Source organism: Bubalus bubalis, chromosome X, assembly GCF_019923935.1.
Source record: "Bubalus bubalis isolate 160015118507 breed Murrah chromosome X, NDDB_SH_1, whole genome shotgun sequence".
NCBI lineage: Eukaryota > Metazoa > Chordata > Mammalia > Artiodactyla > Bovidae > Bubalus > Bubalus bubalis.
This window is the reverse complement of record NC_059181.1, coordinates 37979314-37998363: the sequence shown is the minus strand read 5'-3', so window position 1 is coordinate 37998363 and position 19050 is coordinate 37979314. Positions and strand designations below refer to the sequence as shown.

The window sequence follows — 19050 nt, the reverse complement described above, 5'->3', positions numbered from 1 at the left end:
ATTGCAACTCATCTCTAAGGAGCTATCACTTGCAGAGTTTCAGTGTAACATCCAAGAATATGGATGATTATTTGAAAAGCTACTTCCTGTTTTAACTGTTATACCTGTGAGGTTGGATCATCTATCTCCCTTTACTTCAAACCAACATAGTACCATGGATGGAAAGCAGAAACAGATATGAGAATACAGATGTCTTCTATTAAGGCAGGCAGCAAAGATGCAAAAACCAAATCAATGTCATCCACTCTATTCATGAACTTTGTTTTGGAAAATATGGTTATTTTCATAAACTATTATAGGTCTAGTATTGTTAACTGTAAATTAATCAATATATAAATATTTCTGAAATTTCTCAGCTTTAATTTCTAATGTGATATATACCACATAAAGGAATATCTTTGAGGTCTTTCTAATTTATGAGAGCATAAAGAGGTCCTGAGAACAAAACATTTAAGAACTGCTGCCTTAAGAACAGTTTGAAAATTTCTTCCTCTGAGCACTTCTAGCCTCAAACAAAGATAAATAAACCCTGATGAGTGCTCCCTAATCCCTTTCCCCTTTTATCAGCTAGACCTCAAGCCAAATGCCTCGAATTTATTTCACATAAATGTACATTCCTGTCATGCTTCCCTAAGCAAAAGAGTTGTCAGTTTGATTAGATTTTGGGACTTATTGGCTTCCATGATTCAGTTGGGCAAAGAGCCAGGCCACTCACCTGGGTAGCATATGTATTCACAAACCAGCTTCTAGAAAGATATAGCTCTACTGAAGCATCAACTGCTGGGTTCTGCCAACTTCAGAGGACAAACTCATTCTTTGCCCTTTTTTGGACACCAGCTGTTCAACTCAATGTTTCTGATGGTGGGATATAATTTTGTTATAAAGGTAAAAGAAAAAATATAAAAGTATTAGAAACAATCGATCAAATAAAAGGAGGCTGGTGTTTATTTAGCACTGGCTTTAAGCCAAATACTCTTATATGTGTTACTTCATTTAAATATTTTAGCAACACTATGAGATGGGCATTATAATCCTCATTTTACAGATAAGGAAAGTGGGATTAGATGGCTGTTGTGTAGTAGAGAAGGGATAAAATCCAGGCCTCAGTGGCTCCAAAGACAGATTACTAGTCAGAGGATCTGGGTTATGTCAAATGCTTTATGATGGTGCTTTATGGATGTGGAGATAAAGACACCTCCAATAATTCTTTAGCAGTACTTCATACCAATGGTTCTCAAAGTGTGGTCCCTGGACTGGCAGCATTGAAATCCCTGGGGACATGTTAAAAATGCAGATTCTCAGACCCTGGTCCAGACCTGCTGAATAAGTAGCTTTGAGGGGAAGTGGGGAAGGAAGGACCAAGGACAGACGAGGTGCCAGAGGCACCAACCTCTAAAGGTGTTAAACTATCACATAAATAAGCCTGCAATATTGTGTCAGTTAACTCAGAGCTACTCCTCTCTGGGGAAAGAAAATTGGTCTATTCCACGCAGCTAATAAATCCCTCATTATGAATTTGAACATGTGACAGGAAAATATTTGTTATTTATAATGGTCTGCTTCCTTCTTAAGGAAGACTGATCCTGGTAACCGGAAACATTTTTTGCTTGCTGAAGTTTGAGCTCTTCACCATTTGTCTAATGGCCACTTATCTTCCTACTCCTCCCTTGATGCCTGAAGGATCAGCAGAACAGTGCAGACCTCTGAAAAATCTTATTCATGTATCTTCTTAGATCAGATTCCTGAGAAGCAGAGCCTGAGATGGGGACTCTCGTGCAAATGATTTATTGAAGGAGCACTCTTAGGAGAAGAGAAACGAGGGAAGAAGGTTAAGCATAAACTTGGGCTTCCCGGGTGGCTCAGTGGTAAAGAAGCCTCCTGCCAAAGCAGGAGACACGAGTTCCATCCCTAGGTTGGGAAGATCCTCTGGAGAAGCAAATGGCAACCCACTCCAGTATTCTTGCCTGGGAAATCCCATGGACAGAAGAGCCTGGCAGGTTACAGTCCATGGGGTTGGAAAAAAGGGTCGGACACGACTGAACAATGAAACAACAAAAATAACAATGACCAAGGATGTGGTCTCCAACAGATACTGGCTTCAGCCTGGGGCATGAATTTCACCACTGTGTTCGTCTTGCCTGGAGGGAAGAGATCCTCTCTGTCAGTTACTCATTGGCTGTGAACTGCCAGTAGTGAGATGATTGCGAGAGTCTAACCTCCTGGGCCAAGTGGTTCCTGGTTGGTTGAGGATAGTGTTTCAGAAAAACGAGCAGCTGTGAGCCATCAGTATCTAGCCCTGATGGCAGCTGGGGGGTGGGCGAGGCCAGATAATAGACATCTGATTGGGACACCAACAGCATCAACTCCATGAATGCTTTTTGGATCTTGGTTCACATCTCTGAATGTCTGTATCTATCTCGGCTTAGGTGTGAGCTCTCCTCTCATCTGCTGGCCTCACAGAGTCACAGTCCCAGACCAGCCAGTTCCCTATTCCCCATGTAGCCTTTGAAGGACCCCAGATAGTTTGTGGAGGGGTGTTGAACACATGCATAATCCCTCCCTGTAGAATATCTTTCTCTCCTAGGAACGTTTTGTTGCTGTTTCCTGTTTCCTTCTTTTGTAAAATGAAGGGATGATCTGGATTATTTCTAAGCCTCATTCAAAAATTTATTTACCTAATGATTTTGTTCCAGAAGGCAGCTGTTGTGCTCGCCTTGCTCTGGGAATGAGCTCCAGAAGAACATCAGTTAGAAACTAAGTCTAGTGTCATTGATACAAGTCAGGCATTCTTCAGTCTGTGAAAAGATTTAGTTCATATAAAGGAATGCACTTCCATTTGCTCTGACCAAGGTTCTTTTCTCAATGCTGCTGCTAAGTCACTTCAGTTGTGTCCGACTCTGTGTGACCCCATAGACGGCAGCCCACCAGGCTTCCCACCAGGCTTCCCTGTCCCTGGGATTCTCCAGGCAAGAACACTGGAGTGGGTTGCCATTTCCTTCTCCAATGCATGAAAGTGAAAAGTGAAAGTCAAGTCGCTCAGTCATGTCCAACTCTTAGCGACCCCATGGACTGCAGCCTACCAGGCTCCTCCATCCATGGGATTTTCCAGGCAAGAGTACTGGAGTGGGGTGCCATTGCCTTTTCTCAATAATTGATACTAAATTTTCTGGACAATTATTAGGGATTAATTTATTTTAATTAAAGAACTTCAGAGTTGATTGCAGATTCCTGCCTCCATGATGTGTCATGTATTAGCTACACAAAAATGGACAGACGTTATCATTTCCATTCTGGAATTTTGAAACTGCGGCAGAAACTGAGGCAAAACACCAAAAGCATCACTGAAGTGTCCCTACGTGTCTCACTTTAACAAGTACAAGGTGATATTGAAAAAAATTCCTGATGTAAATAATTCAAAGTAGGGTTAACCCTACCAGATACTTTTGTGTGACTTTTGCGTGCCTTTTTTGTGACTTAAAGCACCTATTCAGGCTTATAAAACTCTGAAAAGTGTACCCTCTGGGTGGGCAACTTTAAAAAAGTCATTCCTTCCTCCTGGCCGTAAGGCTCTAAGGAGGCACAAGCCTTGGCATCTGAAGTGTAGACCAGGTTTTAGCCCTTACCTTTGAAAAAGTAAAAGTGTTAGTCACTCAGTCATGTCTGACTCTGTGACCCCATGAACCATAGCCCGCCAGGCTCCTCTCTTTGTGGGATTTTCCAGGCAAGAATACTGGAGTGGGTTGCCATTTCCTCTTCCAGGGGATCTTCCCAACCCAGGGATCAAACCCAGGTCTCTTGCATTTCAGGCAGATTCTTTAGACACACCTTTACCTGAGACCTCGGCACAGAGTACATCTTGGATGTCAGTATATGGTGCTCCGGTTGTAGGTGTCCAATCATTGTGACCAGACTGGTTTTCCATTCTTTGGTGAGACCTTTCATGTTTGTCATCAAGCCTACAAAATTGCTAAGTGATGCCATGTCTCAAGACATGCTGCAGCTCATCTTCATTGATGAGAATGTCCAAGACAAAAAGGCCCAAAGAAAGACTGTGTTCTGGACACCCTGTCTGTATGTATTCCTTATACCTTTTTATTATGTGACAAGGTTTGTCTTAGGTCTTTAGCATTGATCAAGAGGCTCTAACCATTTTAACTGAAGTTCTAGAGTCACTTATTTATGTAGGAGGTCAAATGTGGCATTACCATGTTCATCTAGGCAGATCTTTCTGCTTGGGGACATTATAATAGTCAAATCATTAGCACAATATTCATTCAAAATATCTGATGTAGAAATATTTTTCCAAAGTTCCTAGAAACTTATCACTGGAAGAATACAGGAGTGGGTTGCCATGGCTCCTCCAGGGGATCTTCCTGACTCAGGGATTGAACCAGCATCTCTTAAATCTCCTGCATTGGCCTGGGGATTCTTTATCACTAGTACCACCTGGGAAGCCCCCATTGCAGTATAATCATATGATATTTTTACTTCCAGTGTTACAGTAAAGAAAGCCTGGAAGAAAGGCACTCTTTGACTAGTTATATTAAGTTGATAGGATCTACTGCACCAGTGAGCCAAAGGTCATTGCTGGAGGTTTTTGTTAATCTCTGTCATTTGCAGTAGTTACACAGGAAAGGGAATGAAGGAGGAAAGGGTAAAATGAAACAGGAGATAAAATAGCTTTGGAAAAAAAATAATACTAAGTCTTCCTTCCCTGGTTTTCTTTATTCCTGACAATATAAATAATGTCTTCTTAAGAGGAAAAGTTAAGAAAGCAAATAAATTCCTATAGGCTTATAGGTTTGGGTTGAGAACAGTGTTAAATGGTGTGTTCATAAAATAAGAAAGCTTTGGGACATTTTGAGGTAGTGACTACATTTTGACAAGGGAATGATACAAGTTCTTTCCCTTTGAGGGAAGAAGATTGTACCTTCTCTTTGGCTCAAGAATAGCCAATAAAGAGATGAGAGTTCATTATAGTAGGGCAGCAGTCCCCAACCTTTTGGGCACCAGGGATGGGTTTTGTGGAAGACAGTTTTTCCACAGACTGGGGGTGGGGGTGGTTGTAGGATGCTTCAAGTGCATTACGTTTATTATGCACTTTATTTCTATTATTATCACATCAGCTCTACCTCAGATCACCAGGCATTAGATCTCCAAGGTTGAGGGACCCCTGCTATAGGGGATCATTTAGAAAGTGGAAGATTACTCAGGACATTGTCCTTTGTATGGAGGCAGTTTGAGGGAAAGCCCCTACAACCCACACAGCACCTCTTGGTTAAATTGTCCTTATACTCTCTGCTGAAAGAAGACAGCTTACAAAACTCCACTCTTTCTTTCTTAAGTGTTCCCAATAAATCGCCATCAACGTGAAAGTCACCTTTGTTATTTACTAGAAAAATTGAATTTTTCCCCTGTAATATTATGCGCTTCCCCCCTCTCCCTACTAAATATGTTTTATTGCATCTTCATTGCAGATCTAATTTGTAATTCATCTCATACTCACTCATTTAAGTCATAGCTATCTGTTGAAGAATATCAGTCAACTAGGCTGGAAACATTCTTCCAGTAGTAGAAATGGAATGTCAAGTTAATTACTCTTCTTGTCCTCTATAAAATACATTACTTTTGAAAAGTTTCACTTATTTAACATTTGAACTAAAGATTTTAAATTATATCATAATAATTCAATACTACACATTTCATTCACCCACAAGAGACATCTAGCTTTAATTACATAAAAATCCAGTGGTGCAAATTGTTCTTAGCTTGAAGAAAAATTAGAGGAAAATATAGAGTAAAATGTGGCAAGTAGTGGATTTATGGGAATATCCAGTGCATGGTATGATGAGCTGCATGACAAACACAAACATGAAAAAAAATTAAATTGCTCCTGCTGGAGAATTTGAACCTATGAAAATGTCACTAATGGACATTATATTCCTATTTAGGTATCCGTGGTTTTACTACTTGTTCACAAAGGCTTCTTTAGGCTTGTAGCATTAAGCATTCATTACAGAAGAGAGATGTGTGCTCTCGAAGGACCCTCCTTCCACAAATGACTAGAAAAAACTCCAGAGTTTGGACACAATTATAGCTGTTTTTCTAAGAATTTCACCATTTTGCCTCCATAAGTGAATGTCTGTTTACCCCATTTGCCTGCAAATTGTGTTACATCAGCGAGATGGATCATTTGGCTTCCTTGTTGGTCCTAGGGGATATGAGCACAGCCCATAGGTCTGCCAGCAGCTGACTTCCTCATAAATGTTTACTTATAAATTAGCGTGGGTGATAATTTATTAGAGCAATAAGCATAGATTACTTTTAATGGCATAGGCATTATGTGTTATGAACACAGTATTTTATGTTTAGTTGAAGCAAATGTATATGATTATTAATATCGTACCCAAATGTAACTCAGAAATTGTGAATTAGAAAGTTTAAACCAAGTTAAGCCACATGTTACAGTGCATCAGGACTGAAATTAGGAGCTTCAGGAAGGTTTCACAGTGGCAAAGCAATATCATACCATTCACCTATACCATGTGTTAGAATTTGTTTATTTCTGTGATTTGTTCTCTTCTCCTTCCCTCATAAACTGACTCATTCTGTTCCTGAAGAACATGGTTTCTCTCTTGAGAAGCATCAGCGCATCAAAACTTTGGCTTCTGGAGCTGAGGCGAATAATCTGTCAGCAGGGATACCATGACAGCCTGGAATGACACACAGAGAAAGAGAAAGAAAGAAATGGGTAAATATTAGCAAGATCCTACTTAGGGACCAATGGAAGAGGAGCTGGGTTACAGCTTTGAAGACCTATGGCAGACATGTGTTTCCTAAGGAAATGATAAGGGGTCGCTTCCAAACTAATACTTATTTTTATTAAGGGAGCTCATGAGGGATCATGATGACCCAAATATATACACAAACACCATGCTTTTTTAGGCCTCACTCCCGGACCAATAGGGGTGAGAGCCGAATGGAGGTACTAAGGCGGTAGCCATGATTGGCTTTTCTAGTCATAAGTGAAGCCTGCTGCTGCTGCTGCTGCTAAGTCGCTTCAGTCGTGTCTGACTCTGTGCGACCCCATAGACGGCAGCCCCCCAGGCTCTGCCGTCCCTGGGATTCTCCAGGCAAGAACACTGGAGTGGGTTGCCATTTCCTTCCCCAGTGCATGAAAGTGAAAAGTGAAAGTGAAGTTGCTCAGTCGTGTCTGACCTCAGCGACCCCATGGACTGCAGCCTTCCAGGCTCCTCCATCCATGGGATTTTCCAGGCAAAAGTACTGGAGTGGGGTGCCATTGCCTTCTCCGTAAGTGAAGCCTACTCACTGAAATTGAAGAAAGTGGAGAAAACCACTAGACCATTCAGGTTTGACCTAAATCAAATCCCTTATGACTATACAGTGGAAGTGAGAAATAGATTTAAGGGATTAGATCTGATAGACAGAGTACCTGATGAACTATGGACAGAGGTTCGTGACATTGTACAGGAGACAGGGATCAAGACCATCCCCATGGAAAAGAAATGCAAAAAAGCAAAATGGCTGTCTGAGGAGGACTTACAAATAGCTGTGAAAAGAAGGGAAGCAAAAAGCAAAGGAGAAAAGGAAAGATAAACCCATTTGAATGCAGAGTTCCAAAGAATAGGAAGGAGAGATAAGAAAGCCTTCCTCAGTGATCAATGCAAAGAAATAGAGGAAAACAATAGAATGGGAAAGACTAGAGATCTCTTCAAGAAAATTAGAGATACCAAGGGAACATTTCATACAAAGATGGGCTTGATAAAGGACAGAAATGGTATGGACCTAACAGAAGCAGAAGATATTAAGAAGAGGTGGCAAGAATACACAGAAGAACAGTACAAAAAAGATCTTCATGACCCAGATAATCACGATGGTGTGATCACTGACCTAGAGCCAGAAATCCCGGAATGTGAAGTCAAGTGGGCCTTAGAAAGCATCACTATGAACAAAGCTAGTGGAGGTGATGGAATTCCAGTGGAGCTATTTCAAATCCTGAAAGATGATGCTGTGAAAGTGCTGCACTCAATATGCCAGCAAATTTGGAAAACTCAGCAGTGGCTACAGGACTGGAAAATGTCAGTTTTCATTCCAATCCCAAAGAAAGGCAATGCCAAAGAATGCTCAAACTACCGCACAATTGCACTCATCTCACATGCTAGTAAAGTGATGCTTAAAATTCTCCAAGCCAGGCTTCAGCAATAAGTGAACCATGAACTTCCAGATGTTCAAGCTGGTTTTAGAAAAGGCAGAGGAACCAGAGATCAAATTGCCAACATCCACTGGATCATCAAAAAAGCAAGAGAGTTCCAGAAAAACATCTATTTCTGCTTTATTGACTATGCCAAAGCCTTTGACTGTGTGGATCACAATAAACTGTGGAAACTTCTGAAAGAGATGGGAATCCCAGACCACCTGACCTGCCTCTTGAGAAACCTATATGCAGGTCAGGAAGCAACAGTTAGAACTGGACATGGAACAACAGACTGGTTCCAAATAGGAAAAGGAGTATGTCAAGGCTGTATATTGTCACCCTGCTTATTTAACTTATATGCAGAGTACATCATGAGAAACGCTGGACTGGAAGAAGCACAGCTGGAATCAAGATTGCTTGGAGAAATATCAATAACCTCAGATATGCAGATGATACCACCCTTATGGCAGAAAGTGAAGAGGAACTAAAGAGCCTCTTGATGAAAGTGAAAGAGGAGAGTGAAAAAGTTGGCTTAAAGCTCAACATTCAGAAAACTAAGATCATGGCATCCGGTCCCATCACTTCATGGCAAATAGATGGGGAAACAGTGGAAACAGTGGCTGACTATTTTTCTGGGCTCCAAAATCACTGCGGATGGTGATTGCAGCCATGAAATTAAAAGACGCTTACTCCTTGGAAGGAAAGTTATGACCAACCTAAACAGCATATTAAAAAGTGGCTCAGATGGTCCACACAAATAGGTAAGTATCTAAGATAATAAAATATGCTGTCACTTTTAATCATGTTAATTAAAAAACAACAAAATATAAAAAAATAAAAACAAAAAGCAGAGACATTACTTTGCCAACAAAGGTATGTCTAGTCAAGGCTATGGTTTTTCCAGTGGTCATGTATGGATGTGAGAGTTGGATTGTAAAGAAAGCTGAGTGCAGAAGAATTGATGCTTTTGAACTGTGGTGTTGGAGAAGACTCTTGAGAGTCCCTTGGACTGCAAGGAGATCCAACCAGTCCATCCTAAAGGAGATCGGTCCTGGGTGTTCATTGGAGGGACTGATGTTGAAGCTGAAACTCCAATACTTTGGCCACCTGATGCAAAGAGTTGACTCATCGGAAAAGAGCCTGATGCTGGGAAAGATTGGGGGCAGGAGGAGAAAAGGACGACAGAGGATGAGGTGGTTGGATGGCATCACTGACTCAATGGACATGGGTTTGGGTGGACTCTGGGAGTTGGTGATGGACAGGGAGGCCTGGCGTGTTGCGGTTCATGGGGTTGCAAAGAGTCGGACACGACTGAGCGACTTAACTGAACTGACTGACTATTGGCTGGTTGTAGAGAAATAGAATTCCTCCCATCCTTGTGTTTACACTGTGGTTTGGATACTTGTAACCTAGAAAAGTTTAGAATAAATTAGATGTAGATTATTAAGGTTAATGAATAATGTCTTTCTGAATCTGGGTTCTCCTGAAAGAATATTTATAAGCTAGAGTACAGCTGCCCATCAGCAGCAAACAGGAATTTTCACTTTTACTCTTCTCAACTTCCAAAATCACAACAATAGTAATAATATCAGAGACAGTGATGATAACAAATGCTGACTGAGTGCTTACTATGTACCAGACTAAGTGTCTTACCATCAACATCTGTCGTCATCACTGTTGCTGATATTATCACTGTGCTAGGTACTGCAGTAAGGTAGAGAGAAATGTTTGTAAATTAGCTCGTGTAACACAACAACCTTCTAAGGGAATCTCTACTATTATTGCTTCTAGATGAGAAACTCAAGCCTGGAAACAACACAGAACTGGGTTTGGACCCAAGTTTCTCTGACTCCACTGTTAAGAGGTAGTTTTACTGCGTTTCAGGTACTTGCTCTTGCTTCCTTTTTTTTTTTTTTTTTTTTTTGCATTCTTCCTTTTATTTTATTTTTATTGAAATATAATTGCTTTACAATGTTGTATTGGTTTCTGCTGTACAACAAAAAGAATCAGCTCTAAGTATACATATATCCCCTGCCTCTTGAGCCTCCCTCCCACACCCCTTGCCAATCGCACCCCTCTAGGCCATCGCAGAGCACCAAGCTGAGCTCCCTGTGCTGTACAGCAGCTTCCCACTAGCCATGTATCTTACACACGGTAGTGTATGTATGTCAGTGCTACTCTCTCAGTTCATCCACCTCCTTTCCCCTGTGTCCACAAGTCCGTTCTCTGCATCTGCATCTCTATTCCTGTCGTGCAAATAGGTTCATCAGTACCATGTTTCTAGATTCCATGTAGATGCATTAATATATACTTGTTTTTTCTCTTTCTAACTTACTTCACTTTGTACAACAGGCTCTGGGTTTATCCACATCACTACAAATGACTCAGATTCATTCTTTTTTATGTCTGAGTGCTGTTGCTTTTTGACCAGACTATGTAATATCCTTTTCTACTGTGTGAGGTAGGAAGAGATATGAAATACAGATGAGGAGACTGCAGACCAGGTATTTCCTGAGTGGTGGCAGTGAGGCGTGGATCTGTACCTGCCTGTCCTACTCCTTGACCACCATTTTCATATGAATAAACTGGACTTAGAGGAGTTATGATACTTTCCCAAGACCACACAGAGAGCCAGAATTTTAACTTGATTTCCAAAGCCCATGTTCGAGAACCAAACAGTATTCTATAATGCCTTCAGGCTACAAAAATGTATTGAGCACATATCATTATAGGGAGAGGACAGGTAACAAATAAAAAATAAAATATCAAGGAATGATAAATGTCATTAGAAAATTACAAAAAAAAAAAACAAAACAGGATAAAGGAGGTTGGGGAACCACTTAGAGAGGGTGGACAGGGAAAATCTTGTTAAAGAGTGACATTTAAGTTGAGATCTGAATGACAGGAAGAAGACAGAAAGGTCAAACACTAGAATAAGAACATCTTCCAGTAAAATATTTTAAGCTTTTTTATGGGTTCCTGGGATCACCTCTTAGGTTTGGTTTTGTTCTTAATGGTCATAGCATATGTCAAATTTATTTTCAAGTATTAAATCTTAGAAAGTTAATTATGAGTAGACCTGCTGCCAGATGTAGTTAGATACAGACATACATATATACATACATACATAAGTAGGCATTTCAGGTCAACAACAATTTTTCTTAAACTATAAATATGTTCCAGATATTACATAGGACATGTCTATTGGTGGTGGTGTTTAGTCACTAAGTCGTGTCCGACTCTTGCGACCCCATGGACTGTAGCCCGCCAGGCTCCTCTGTCCATGGGGTTCTCCAGGCAAGAATACTGGAGTGGGTTGCCATTTCCTTCTCCAGAGGATCTTCCTGACCCAGGTATTAAACCTAGGTCTCCTGCATTGCAGGCAGATTCTTTACCGACTGAGCTATGAAGAAAGCCCTCAGGACATGTCTATACTAAACAATTATTTATTGTCTTAATAAATTGTCTAAACACCACACCATATTTGAAACTCCAATGTAGCTGGGTATCCTGTATTTTATCTGGCACCCCTCACTTGGAGAGAAGAGATGGTAAAATACTGTGAACTACATTCGCAGTGGTGTTGTATATCTAAAGGTCATCCTGATAGTAGTACTTTGAAGTGGCAGATTTTTTGCAGGGTCCCTTTAGGTTTCTTTAGCTCCACGGTAAAATTTGTAGGCAGGGGAAGAAACCCACCTCACGTTTCGTGAGTCCTGTAGCCTTAGTAATTATTGAAAAATATAAAAGCAAGCTTTGTGGTGAGGAGAGGGTGTGTGTGTGTGTGTGTGTGTGTGTGTGTGTGTGTTGTTTTCTTTTTTTTTTTTTTAAACAAAGAGATCCAAAGGCCTGTGCACTATGGAGAGAATGATGTGATTACCAGAGTGTTCTGAAAAGCACTGCTGGAAATCTCCCAGTATGAGGGCCTTAAAAAGCTAGTGTGAGTGCTGAATGAGTACACGTTTGCTTTAAAAACGTTATATGCTTTTAGAACAAGCCCGTCACCTATTTAGTTATTACATTAGTCATTATGGGCACCTCAGAACTTGAAGCTGGATTGTGTCTCTCCTTCCTTCTTCTATCCTGACTGTAAATGAAACTGTGTGTGTGGAAATCACTCTTCAGACAGTAATGCTGCTCAATAGGGCTTTCTGTCATGATGGAAACATTCCCTATCTATGCTGTCAAATACAAATAGTGGAGCCACCAGCCCTATGTGACTGTTGAGCACTTAAAATGTGGTTAGTATGTCTGAGGAATTGAATCTTATATTTTATTATCTTTTAGTTCATTTTTGTTGTTTGGTTGCTCAGTTGTGTTTGACTCTTTGCAACCCCATGGACTGTAGCCCGCCAGGCTCCTCTGTCCATGGAATTCTCCAGACAAGAATACTGGAGTGGGGTGCCATTTCCTTCTCCACTTAGTTAGCTGAAGTCTAAATTTAAATAGCCACATGCCCCTAGTGGCTACTGTGTTGGATAGGGAGATTCTAGAGGAAAACAGGTATTGTATCTTTAGAACATTCCAGGAGAAACTAGCAGAGCAGTGCTGAACCTAAATGCCATTCTATATAAGCCATGTAAGAATAATTTCTCTGCCTATAAAATAGGAATTTAGACTACATAATCTGTAAGGTCTCATCCCACTTGAAAATGCCATGCTTCTATGAATTGTACAGACTGTGCAGAGACTGAACAATATTCTTTTTTTCCTAATCTGCAGTGCCTGGAAGAGAGCCTGGCACACAGTAGATGCTCAGTATATGGTTGCTGAAATGAACTTAACTCTGGGACGTCCACATCATCCGGTTTGGAGACATAAAGAGGACAGCGTGTGTGTCACCAACCCCCTTCCAGAATCCATGTCGGGTATCACTAGTCAGTTATGTCACTCTTTCCTTCCGAGACCACAGGCAGGCTTAGAAGCTTCTGAACGTAGGACTCCATGTAGCCCGCTGATGAGATTGAGGACCTAAGATTAAAAGTCATTTGCCATCTAGATAGCTCAACCTACTTATTTTATGTGGAAGGAAACTGAGACCCAGAGAGGTCACACTTAGCCAAAATGATGTGGCTGACTAGTATCAAAGACAGTTACAGAATTCAAGTCTTCTCACTCCCAGTCAAGCATTCTTTCTATTTTAGATTCTTTACTTTCATTTTAATATGGCTGTGCATCTTTTTTTTTTTTTAATAAATTTACCCATTAGGGGAAGTCGATACCTCAGGAAGGTGGGAGATGGAGAGAGGGTGGTAGGACTTAGATGGTGGAAAATGGGTGGGCATAAGACTTCACTGTGAATATGCGTGTATATATATATATGTGTGTATGTGTGTATAATATATATACACACAAGTGCATAATAAGCTCTTTAAAAATTCAGAAGTACAGAGCATCTTCATAATTATATTTTGGAAAATGTACTTTTAGTTCCCCCTCTGGCCCCTGAATTTCTACAAAAGAATCTATTTTAACAAATTTGGGTTGATCTATCTTTGTCATTGCCATCATCTTCTGATAAAGAGTAGAGCTTGAGGAAAATTCGTTGCTATCTTTCTTCCTGAGGTATATGGCTGGAGAGCTCACTTTTTTTTTTTTTGGCATCTGGATCTTTGCTATTCAAAATGTGGTCTGCAGGACAGCAGCATCTTCATTACCTGGTTGCTTATTAAAAATGCTGAATCTTGGGCCACATCTCAGACCAAATCCAAATTTGCACTTAACGAGTCCCTAGGTGATTCAAATGGATCAAATGGATCAAAAGCTTTAGAGGCACTGGTCTAGATGACATGATAATTGCCATTTTGGCCAAAGTTAGTGTCCTGAGGGTGTAAGCTGAAAGGTACAGTTAAAAAAAAAAAAAAGTCATTCCTCTTATTAGATATGACAACTTGGGCCTGATATACCACTTTTCATTGCAAAGGGAGTCATGTGTGTGTGTGAAAGTCACTCAGTCGTGTCTGACTCTTTGCAACCATGGACTAGAGCCTGCCAGGCTCCTCTGTCCATGGAATTATCCAGGCAAGAGTACTAGAGTGGGTAACCGTTCCCTTCTCCAGGGGATCTTCCCAATCCAGGGATTGAACCCAGGTCTCCTGTATTGTAGGCAGATTCTTTACCATCTGAGCCAGCAGGGAAGCCATACTGGAGCTCAAATCTCTGCATTAGATCAACAATGAAGACGATAGTGGTGATGATAATTATAATAACAATATTTACAGTGTATTAGATAACATACTAAATGTTTTGTGTATGTGTGTGCTCAGTTGTGTCTGAATCTTTGCAATCCCCTGTACCATGGCCCGCCAGGCTCCCCGCTAGGCTCCTCTGTCTATGGGATTTCCCAGGCAAGAATACTGCAGCCAGTTGCCATTTTCTCCTCCATGGAAGCTATAATGGGTTATCTGGCATTTCGTTTCCAGGGCATTAGGTACCAGGCTATGGGAGTCTGTGTCAGTGGTGTTTTGGTTACAAAAGAAGCACAGTGTTGTTGGGCAGTTTTCCTGCCTGTGTTTCTGAATATGTGACATACAATAATGAATCATTCTGGGAAGTGCCTAATGTCTTTTAACAAATTTCTTTTTATTTCTCTACCTGAAGTAGACTTTTTTTGTTTTCCAGGAAGACCCTAGCTTATATAGTAATGGAGATCAGTTAAATCACCAAAAACTAAAAAATGGTGGTACTAAATTATGGCACTGGAGTGTTCCATTTTCTAGAGAAAAACATGGTATTTGAGATATTGTAAAGCAGAGATGTGAGGTTTATGTTTCCAAGAATAGTGGTGGTGAAGATGAAACTAGTGGCATTTTGTTAAAGGGACTAATAATTTTTAAGATTAGTCTTGCTGCAATTTTGGCAATGTTCTATACCTAAGAACAATGTTTATCTACTGTCTAAAGCCAGTAGAGAACCAAACAATTACCTAGACAATGACAGAAGGGAAGAAAGAGAGGAGGAAGGAAATAATATTTCTTTCAATGCCCATTTTGTGCCAGGCACTGAATTAGGGGCTTCTGTAAACATTAACAAGGGGATTCTAAAATTATTGTATAAGAATTATACAACCTATTATGGTTGACAGGCAATGGTGGCTAGTGTTCAGGCTGATCAACAATGGTAAGAATTTTTACTAAAATAGATATATTTACATGGGGGTCAGTCTTACTCCATTAAAAACTATACATGCTTTAAGCACTAATGATCTCTTGTGAACTTTCTGGAAAAAAATAGATACCATATGAGCAAGTAATGTATGTGGGTAATACCAGCTGCTTATTGTTTACCAAAAGGTGTGAATGACCAAGTTGGGGCCACACAGAGAACTCCCCATCCTCCAATCCCCATTTCTTGCTTACCATGATTGTCCACTTTCTGTTTTCTGCCTCTGGGAATACAAGAGATCGTGGAGAATAAAACACTTCATCGTCCACTTCTTCTGGCTTTCTGGGCAAGCAGTGTAAAAATGTCCAGTCAGGGGCAGCAACTTTAGCAGTCTACAGAAGAGATGGAGATAAGACTGTGTTTTGATGTGTAGCTATCACATTTGTCTTCTTCAAAGTCAGCGTCTCTGACCTGGAGTCAAGTGAAGTCACTCAGTTGTGTCCGACTCTTTGTGACTCCATGGGCTGTAGCCTGCCAGGCTCCTCCGTCCATGGGATTTCCCAGGCAAGGATACTGGAGTGGGTTGCCATTTCCTTCTCCAGGGGATCCTTCTGATCCAGGGATCAAACCCAGATCTCCTGCACTGCAGGCAGACTTTTTACAGTCTGGGCCACCAGGGAAGCTCAAAGGTCCATGCAAAGGGAGAGATAAAGGAGCAGACTGAGGATTTCAGCTCAAGGCACCCAGCAGAAATGTATATACTTTCAGCTTATGAAACTTTCTAGTCATTTTTTTAATTCGGAAGATCACCACTCCAAATAAAACCACTAATTCAGTTTTCTAGTACTCTGTCTAGTGAGATAGTGGACCTTTCAGTAAAGAATTCTACTAGGGTAAGATGCAGATGAGAGCAAAAATCACCAATTATATCCCAACGTATTGGGTTTGCCAAAAAGTTCGTTTGGGTTTTCCTGTAAGATGGTACAGAAAAACCAAAATGAAATTTTTAGCCAACCCAATATATTAAAGGTTGCCTTTATATGATTGTATTATATTTTTTAGCCTGTCTCCAAATTATGGTTTTTAGCACTTGAAGCAAATTTTTTTTAAATTTTATTTTATTTTTAAACTTTACATTTAATTATTGGTTAAAACAATGTTGAAAAAGAGCTCTGAGATAGGAGTGCATTAAACAGGATTATGGGCACTATATACACTAGGTGATTCATTCTTCATGTAAATGTTCTAACAATTTTAATTTTCTCTAACAGTTAATTCCTAAAAATTACATTTTCCCATCCATTTTAGTTGTTCACTTACAGATTCAAAACTATATTCCCTCATAAATTCTTCCCTCAAAATTACTGCCTTTGTGCTAAACCTTTTTTGTTTTGTTAAAAAAAAATAGAAAATGGGCAAAGAATATGATATGATATAATATGAAAGAATATGATAGCAGTTTATAGAAAAACATATGGAAATGGCCAATAAACATTCATAGATGTTTAACTTCACTAGTAAAGAAACACAAATTTTAAAAAGCATGAGATACAGATTTTTCAAAATTACAAATGTAAATAGCAAATAAATGGAGAGAGTGTAGAAGGAAGTTATAAATTGTCAAATCTTTTTGGATGGGCAGTTTAGCAGCATTTCTCATATTTTAAAAAGTATATACTACTTCACCTAGAAATTCTTCTCCCTAAAAGAATTCTATTCTCTATAATACCTGCACAAAGAAATATATATATATGAGGATCTTCACTGCAGCATTGTTTGTAATTGGGATAATTGGAAATAGCCTAATTTTTTTACAGGAAACAGATAAAATAAGGCCCACTCATACTTTGGAATTCTATGCAGTCATTAAAAAGAAGGAAAAATATCTAAATGAATGGACAAGAAAATCTAAGATTTGTTAAGTGGAAAAAGTAAGTCAGAATAATATGTCTAATCTATCATTTATGATAAATCATTAGCGGTGTAGGGGTGTGGGTGTGTATAGGAATACGTAAATACACAGAAAAGGTCTGCAAAGAGACACATCAAATTGTTAAACAGTGGCTACCTCTGGGAATAGTCACTGTTAAGGGGCTAGGGCAAATACATTTTCACTTTATTTTTCTAATTTCATTCTATTGTCATGTATAAATAAGGGGCTTGTATTTATATTTTAAATATTTTATCAATGAAGCATCTATTGCAATTGCTTAATCCTATTCTCCACCAAACAAAGGAATTGCTCTGCAGACAGAATCCCAATGTACACCTGACTTTTAGGATATTCCTGCAGAACTGTGGTTCTCAAAGCTTGACCCTGGGGCAGCAGCATTGCACCACCTGGGAACTTGGAAGAAATGCAAATTCTTGGGTCCCACCCCTGACCTACTGATTTAGAATCTCTGGAGAAGGGGGGTCCTGCCAGCTGTGTATTAACAACTCCAGTCAATTCTCAGTCACGCTCAAGGTTGACAAGCCATGCTTCAGAGCTTAATGAAAGGCATCAGACTAGATGGAATTCCCCTGGGATTGCCCTGGAGGCAGTTAGCAAAACTAAACTGGCCTTAAGAGTCCTTGGAAAATAGAGGCAAGGGCTAGCCTGAAGTCCTGAACTATAGGGCTTTTCTTAGAGCTGAAATCAAAAGAAACTGCTTGCAACAGAAGTCGCCTAGTATATCTAAACAGATCATCAAGCATTCTGATGCCTCTGCTGTTGCAAGAGGGAAAGGCTGGCTTCTCTCTTGTGCCTGGGTTTCAATTCCTTCATTCTGGACAAAAGTGTCTTTCCAAAGGGCAGAGCTCATCTTCAGGAGGAGAGAAATCACTGGGGGATACAATCAGCGTGTCCTTGATAAGGAAGGAAAGGACGGTCTGCTCTCCCAAAAGTGATTGAGTGATTAGCTGATTCTGGCCTTTATGAATGGGATTAATGAACCTTCAGAGAGGCATCAATTTGTACCTTCATTGTAACCTGGTAACCTTGGAAAGCCTGGAGCCGCTTTTTCTTCTCCTCTTCTTGTCCCATGCTTATCCAAGTGTCTGTAATTAATACATTGCCTCCACAAGCTGCTTCCAATGGATCATTTGTCAGCGACAGCTTGGTACTGTTCTGGCATACACAAGCAAGCTGGTTAAAGAACTTCATGAGACAGGGAAAGACAATGACACCTTTACATATAAGGAGCATACCTCCTTGGCATACTGCTCTGCCAACTTGGTTATACTGGGATCCGGCTCATAACCCTGCAGGGGAAAGAATTGACTGTTATTTGGTGTGTTTTTTTTTTTTAATTATATATGCATCACTTTCAACAATATTCCTGCTCTCTTTCCTGTTTCTGCTTTAAGTCGTAGCCCAACCTACTGAACATGCCTACTCCCCATGTTCAGTAGAATATGATGTTGGCATCTAGAATTTCAAAGCTTAAGAGTGCTTTTGGGAATTTAAAAAGGTAATCAGTTGCCCCATTTTGCTTTGATTATTTTTGACCTCTTTAGTCGTAAAGATAAATGGGGTGTGGTGCTTTCCAGCTCTTGGTAGCACCTTTTCTTGTTCCTCTAATAGTTTAAGAAGATTATATACATAAGTCTACAACTAACTGCATTTTTGTCTCAGAGTCTTTCTACAAGCGGTTTTTTTTTTTTTTTTTTTTTAATGCTTTTGTTTTCCTTTGGTCTGAAATGCTTTTTCCCACCCACTCCATGTGGATAATGCTTTCAGGTCTCAATGC

General features: G+C 40.1%; 1 protein-coding gene and 1 long non-coding RNA gene across 2 annotated transcripts in view; one reads left to right on the top strand and one right to left on the bottom strand.

The window, feature by feature from the left end:
* Nucleotides 1-6539: 6539 nt before the first annotated feature.
* The window catches only part of OTC (ornithine transcarbamylase), a 72980-nt gene continuing 60469 nt past the window's right edge, over nucleotides 6540-19050 (bottom strand). The window contains exons 7-10 of the mRNA XM_025276087.3: nucleotides 18509-18562; nucleotides 18279-18428; nucleotides 15574-15711; nucleotides 6540-6713 (exon numbers count right to left, since the gene is read on the bottom strand). Coding sequence (XP_025131872.2) covers nucleotides 6654-6713; nucleotides 15574-15711; nucleotides 18279-18428; nucleotides 18509-18562 — 402 coding nt within the window. The 3' untranslated portion in view covers nucleotides 6540-6653. The remainder of the gene's footprint in view (nucleotides 6714-15573; nucleotides 15712-18278; nucleotides 18429-18508; nucleotides 18563-19050) is intronic.
* LOC123332020 lies at nucleotides 6615-13375 on the top strand. The gene is made up of 3 exons (XR_006548850.1): nucleotides 6615-6751; nucleotides 10007-10099; nucleotides 12938-13375. It is a non-coding gene; the product is annotated as an uncharacterized LOC123332020 (long non-coding RNA).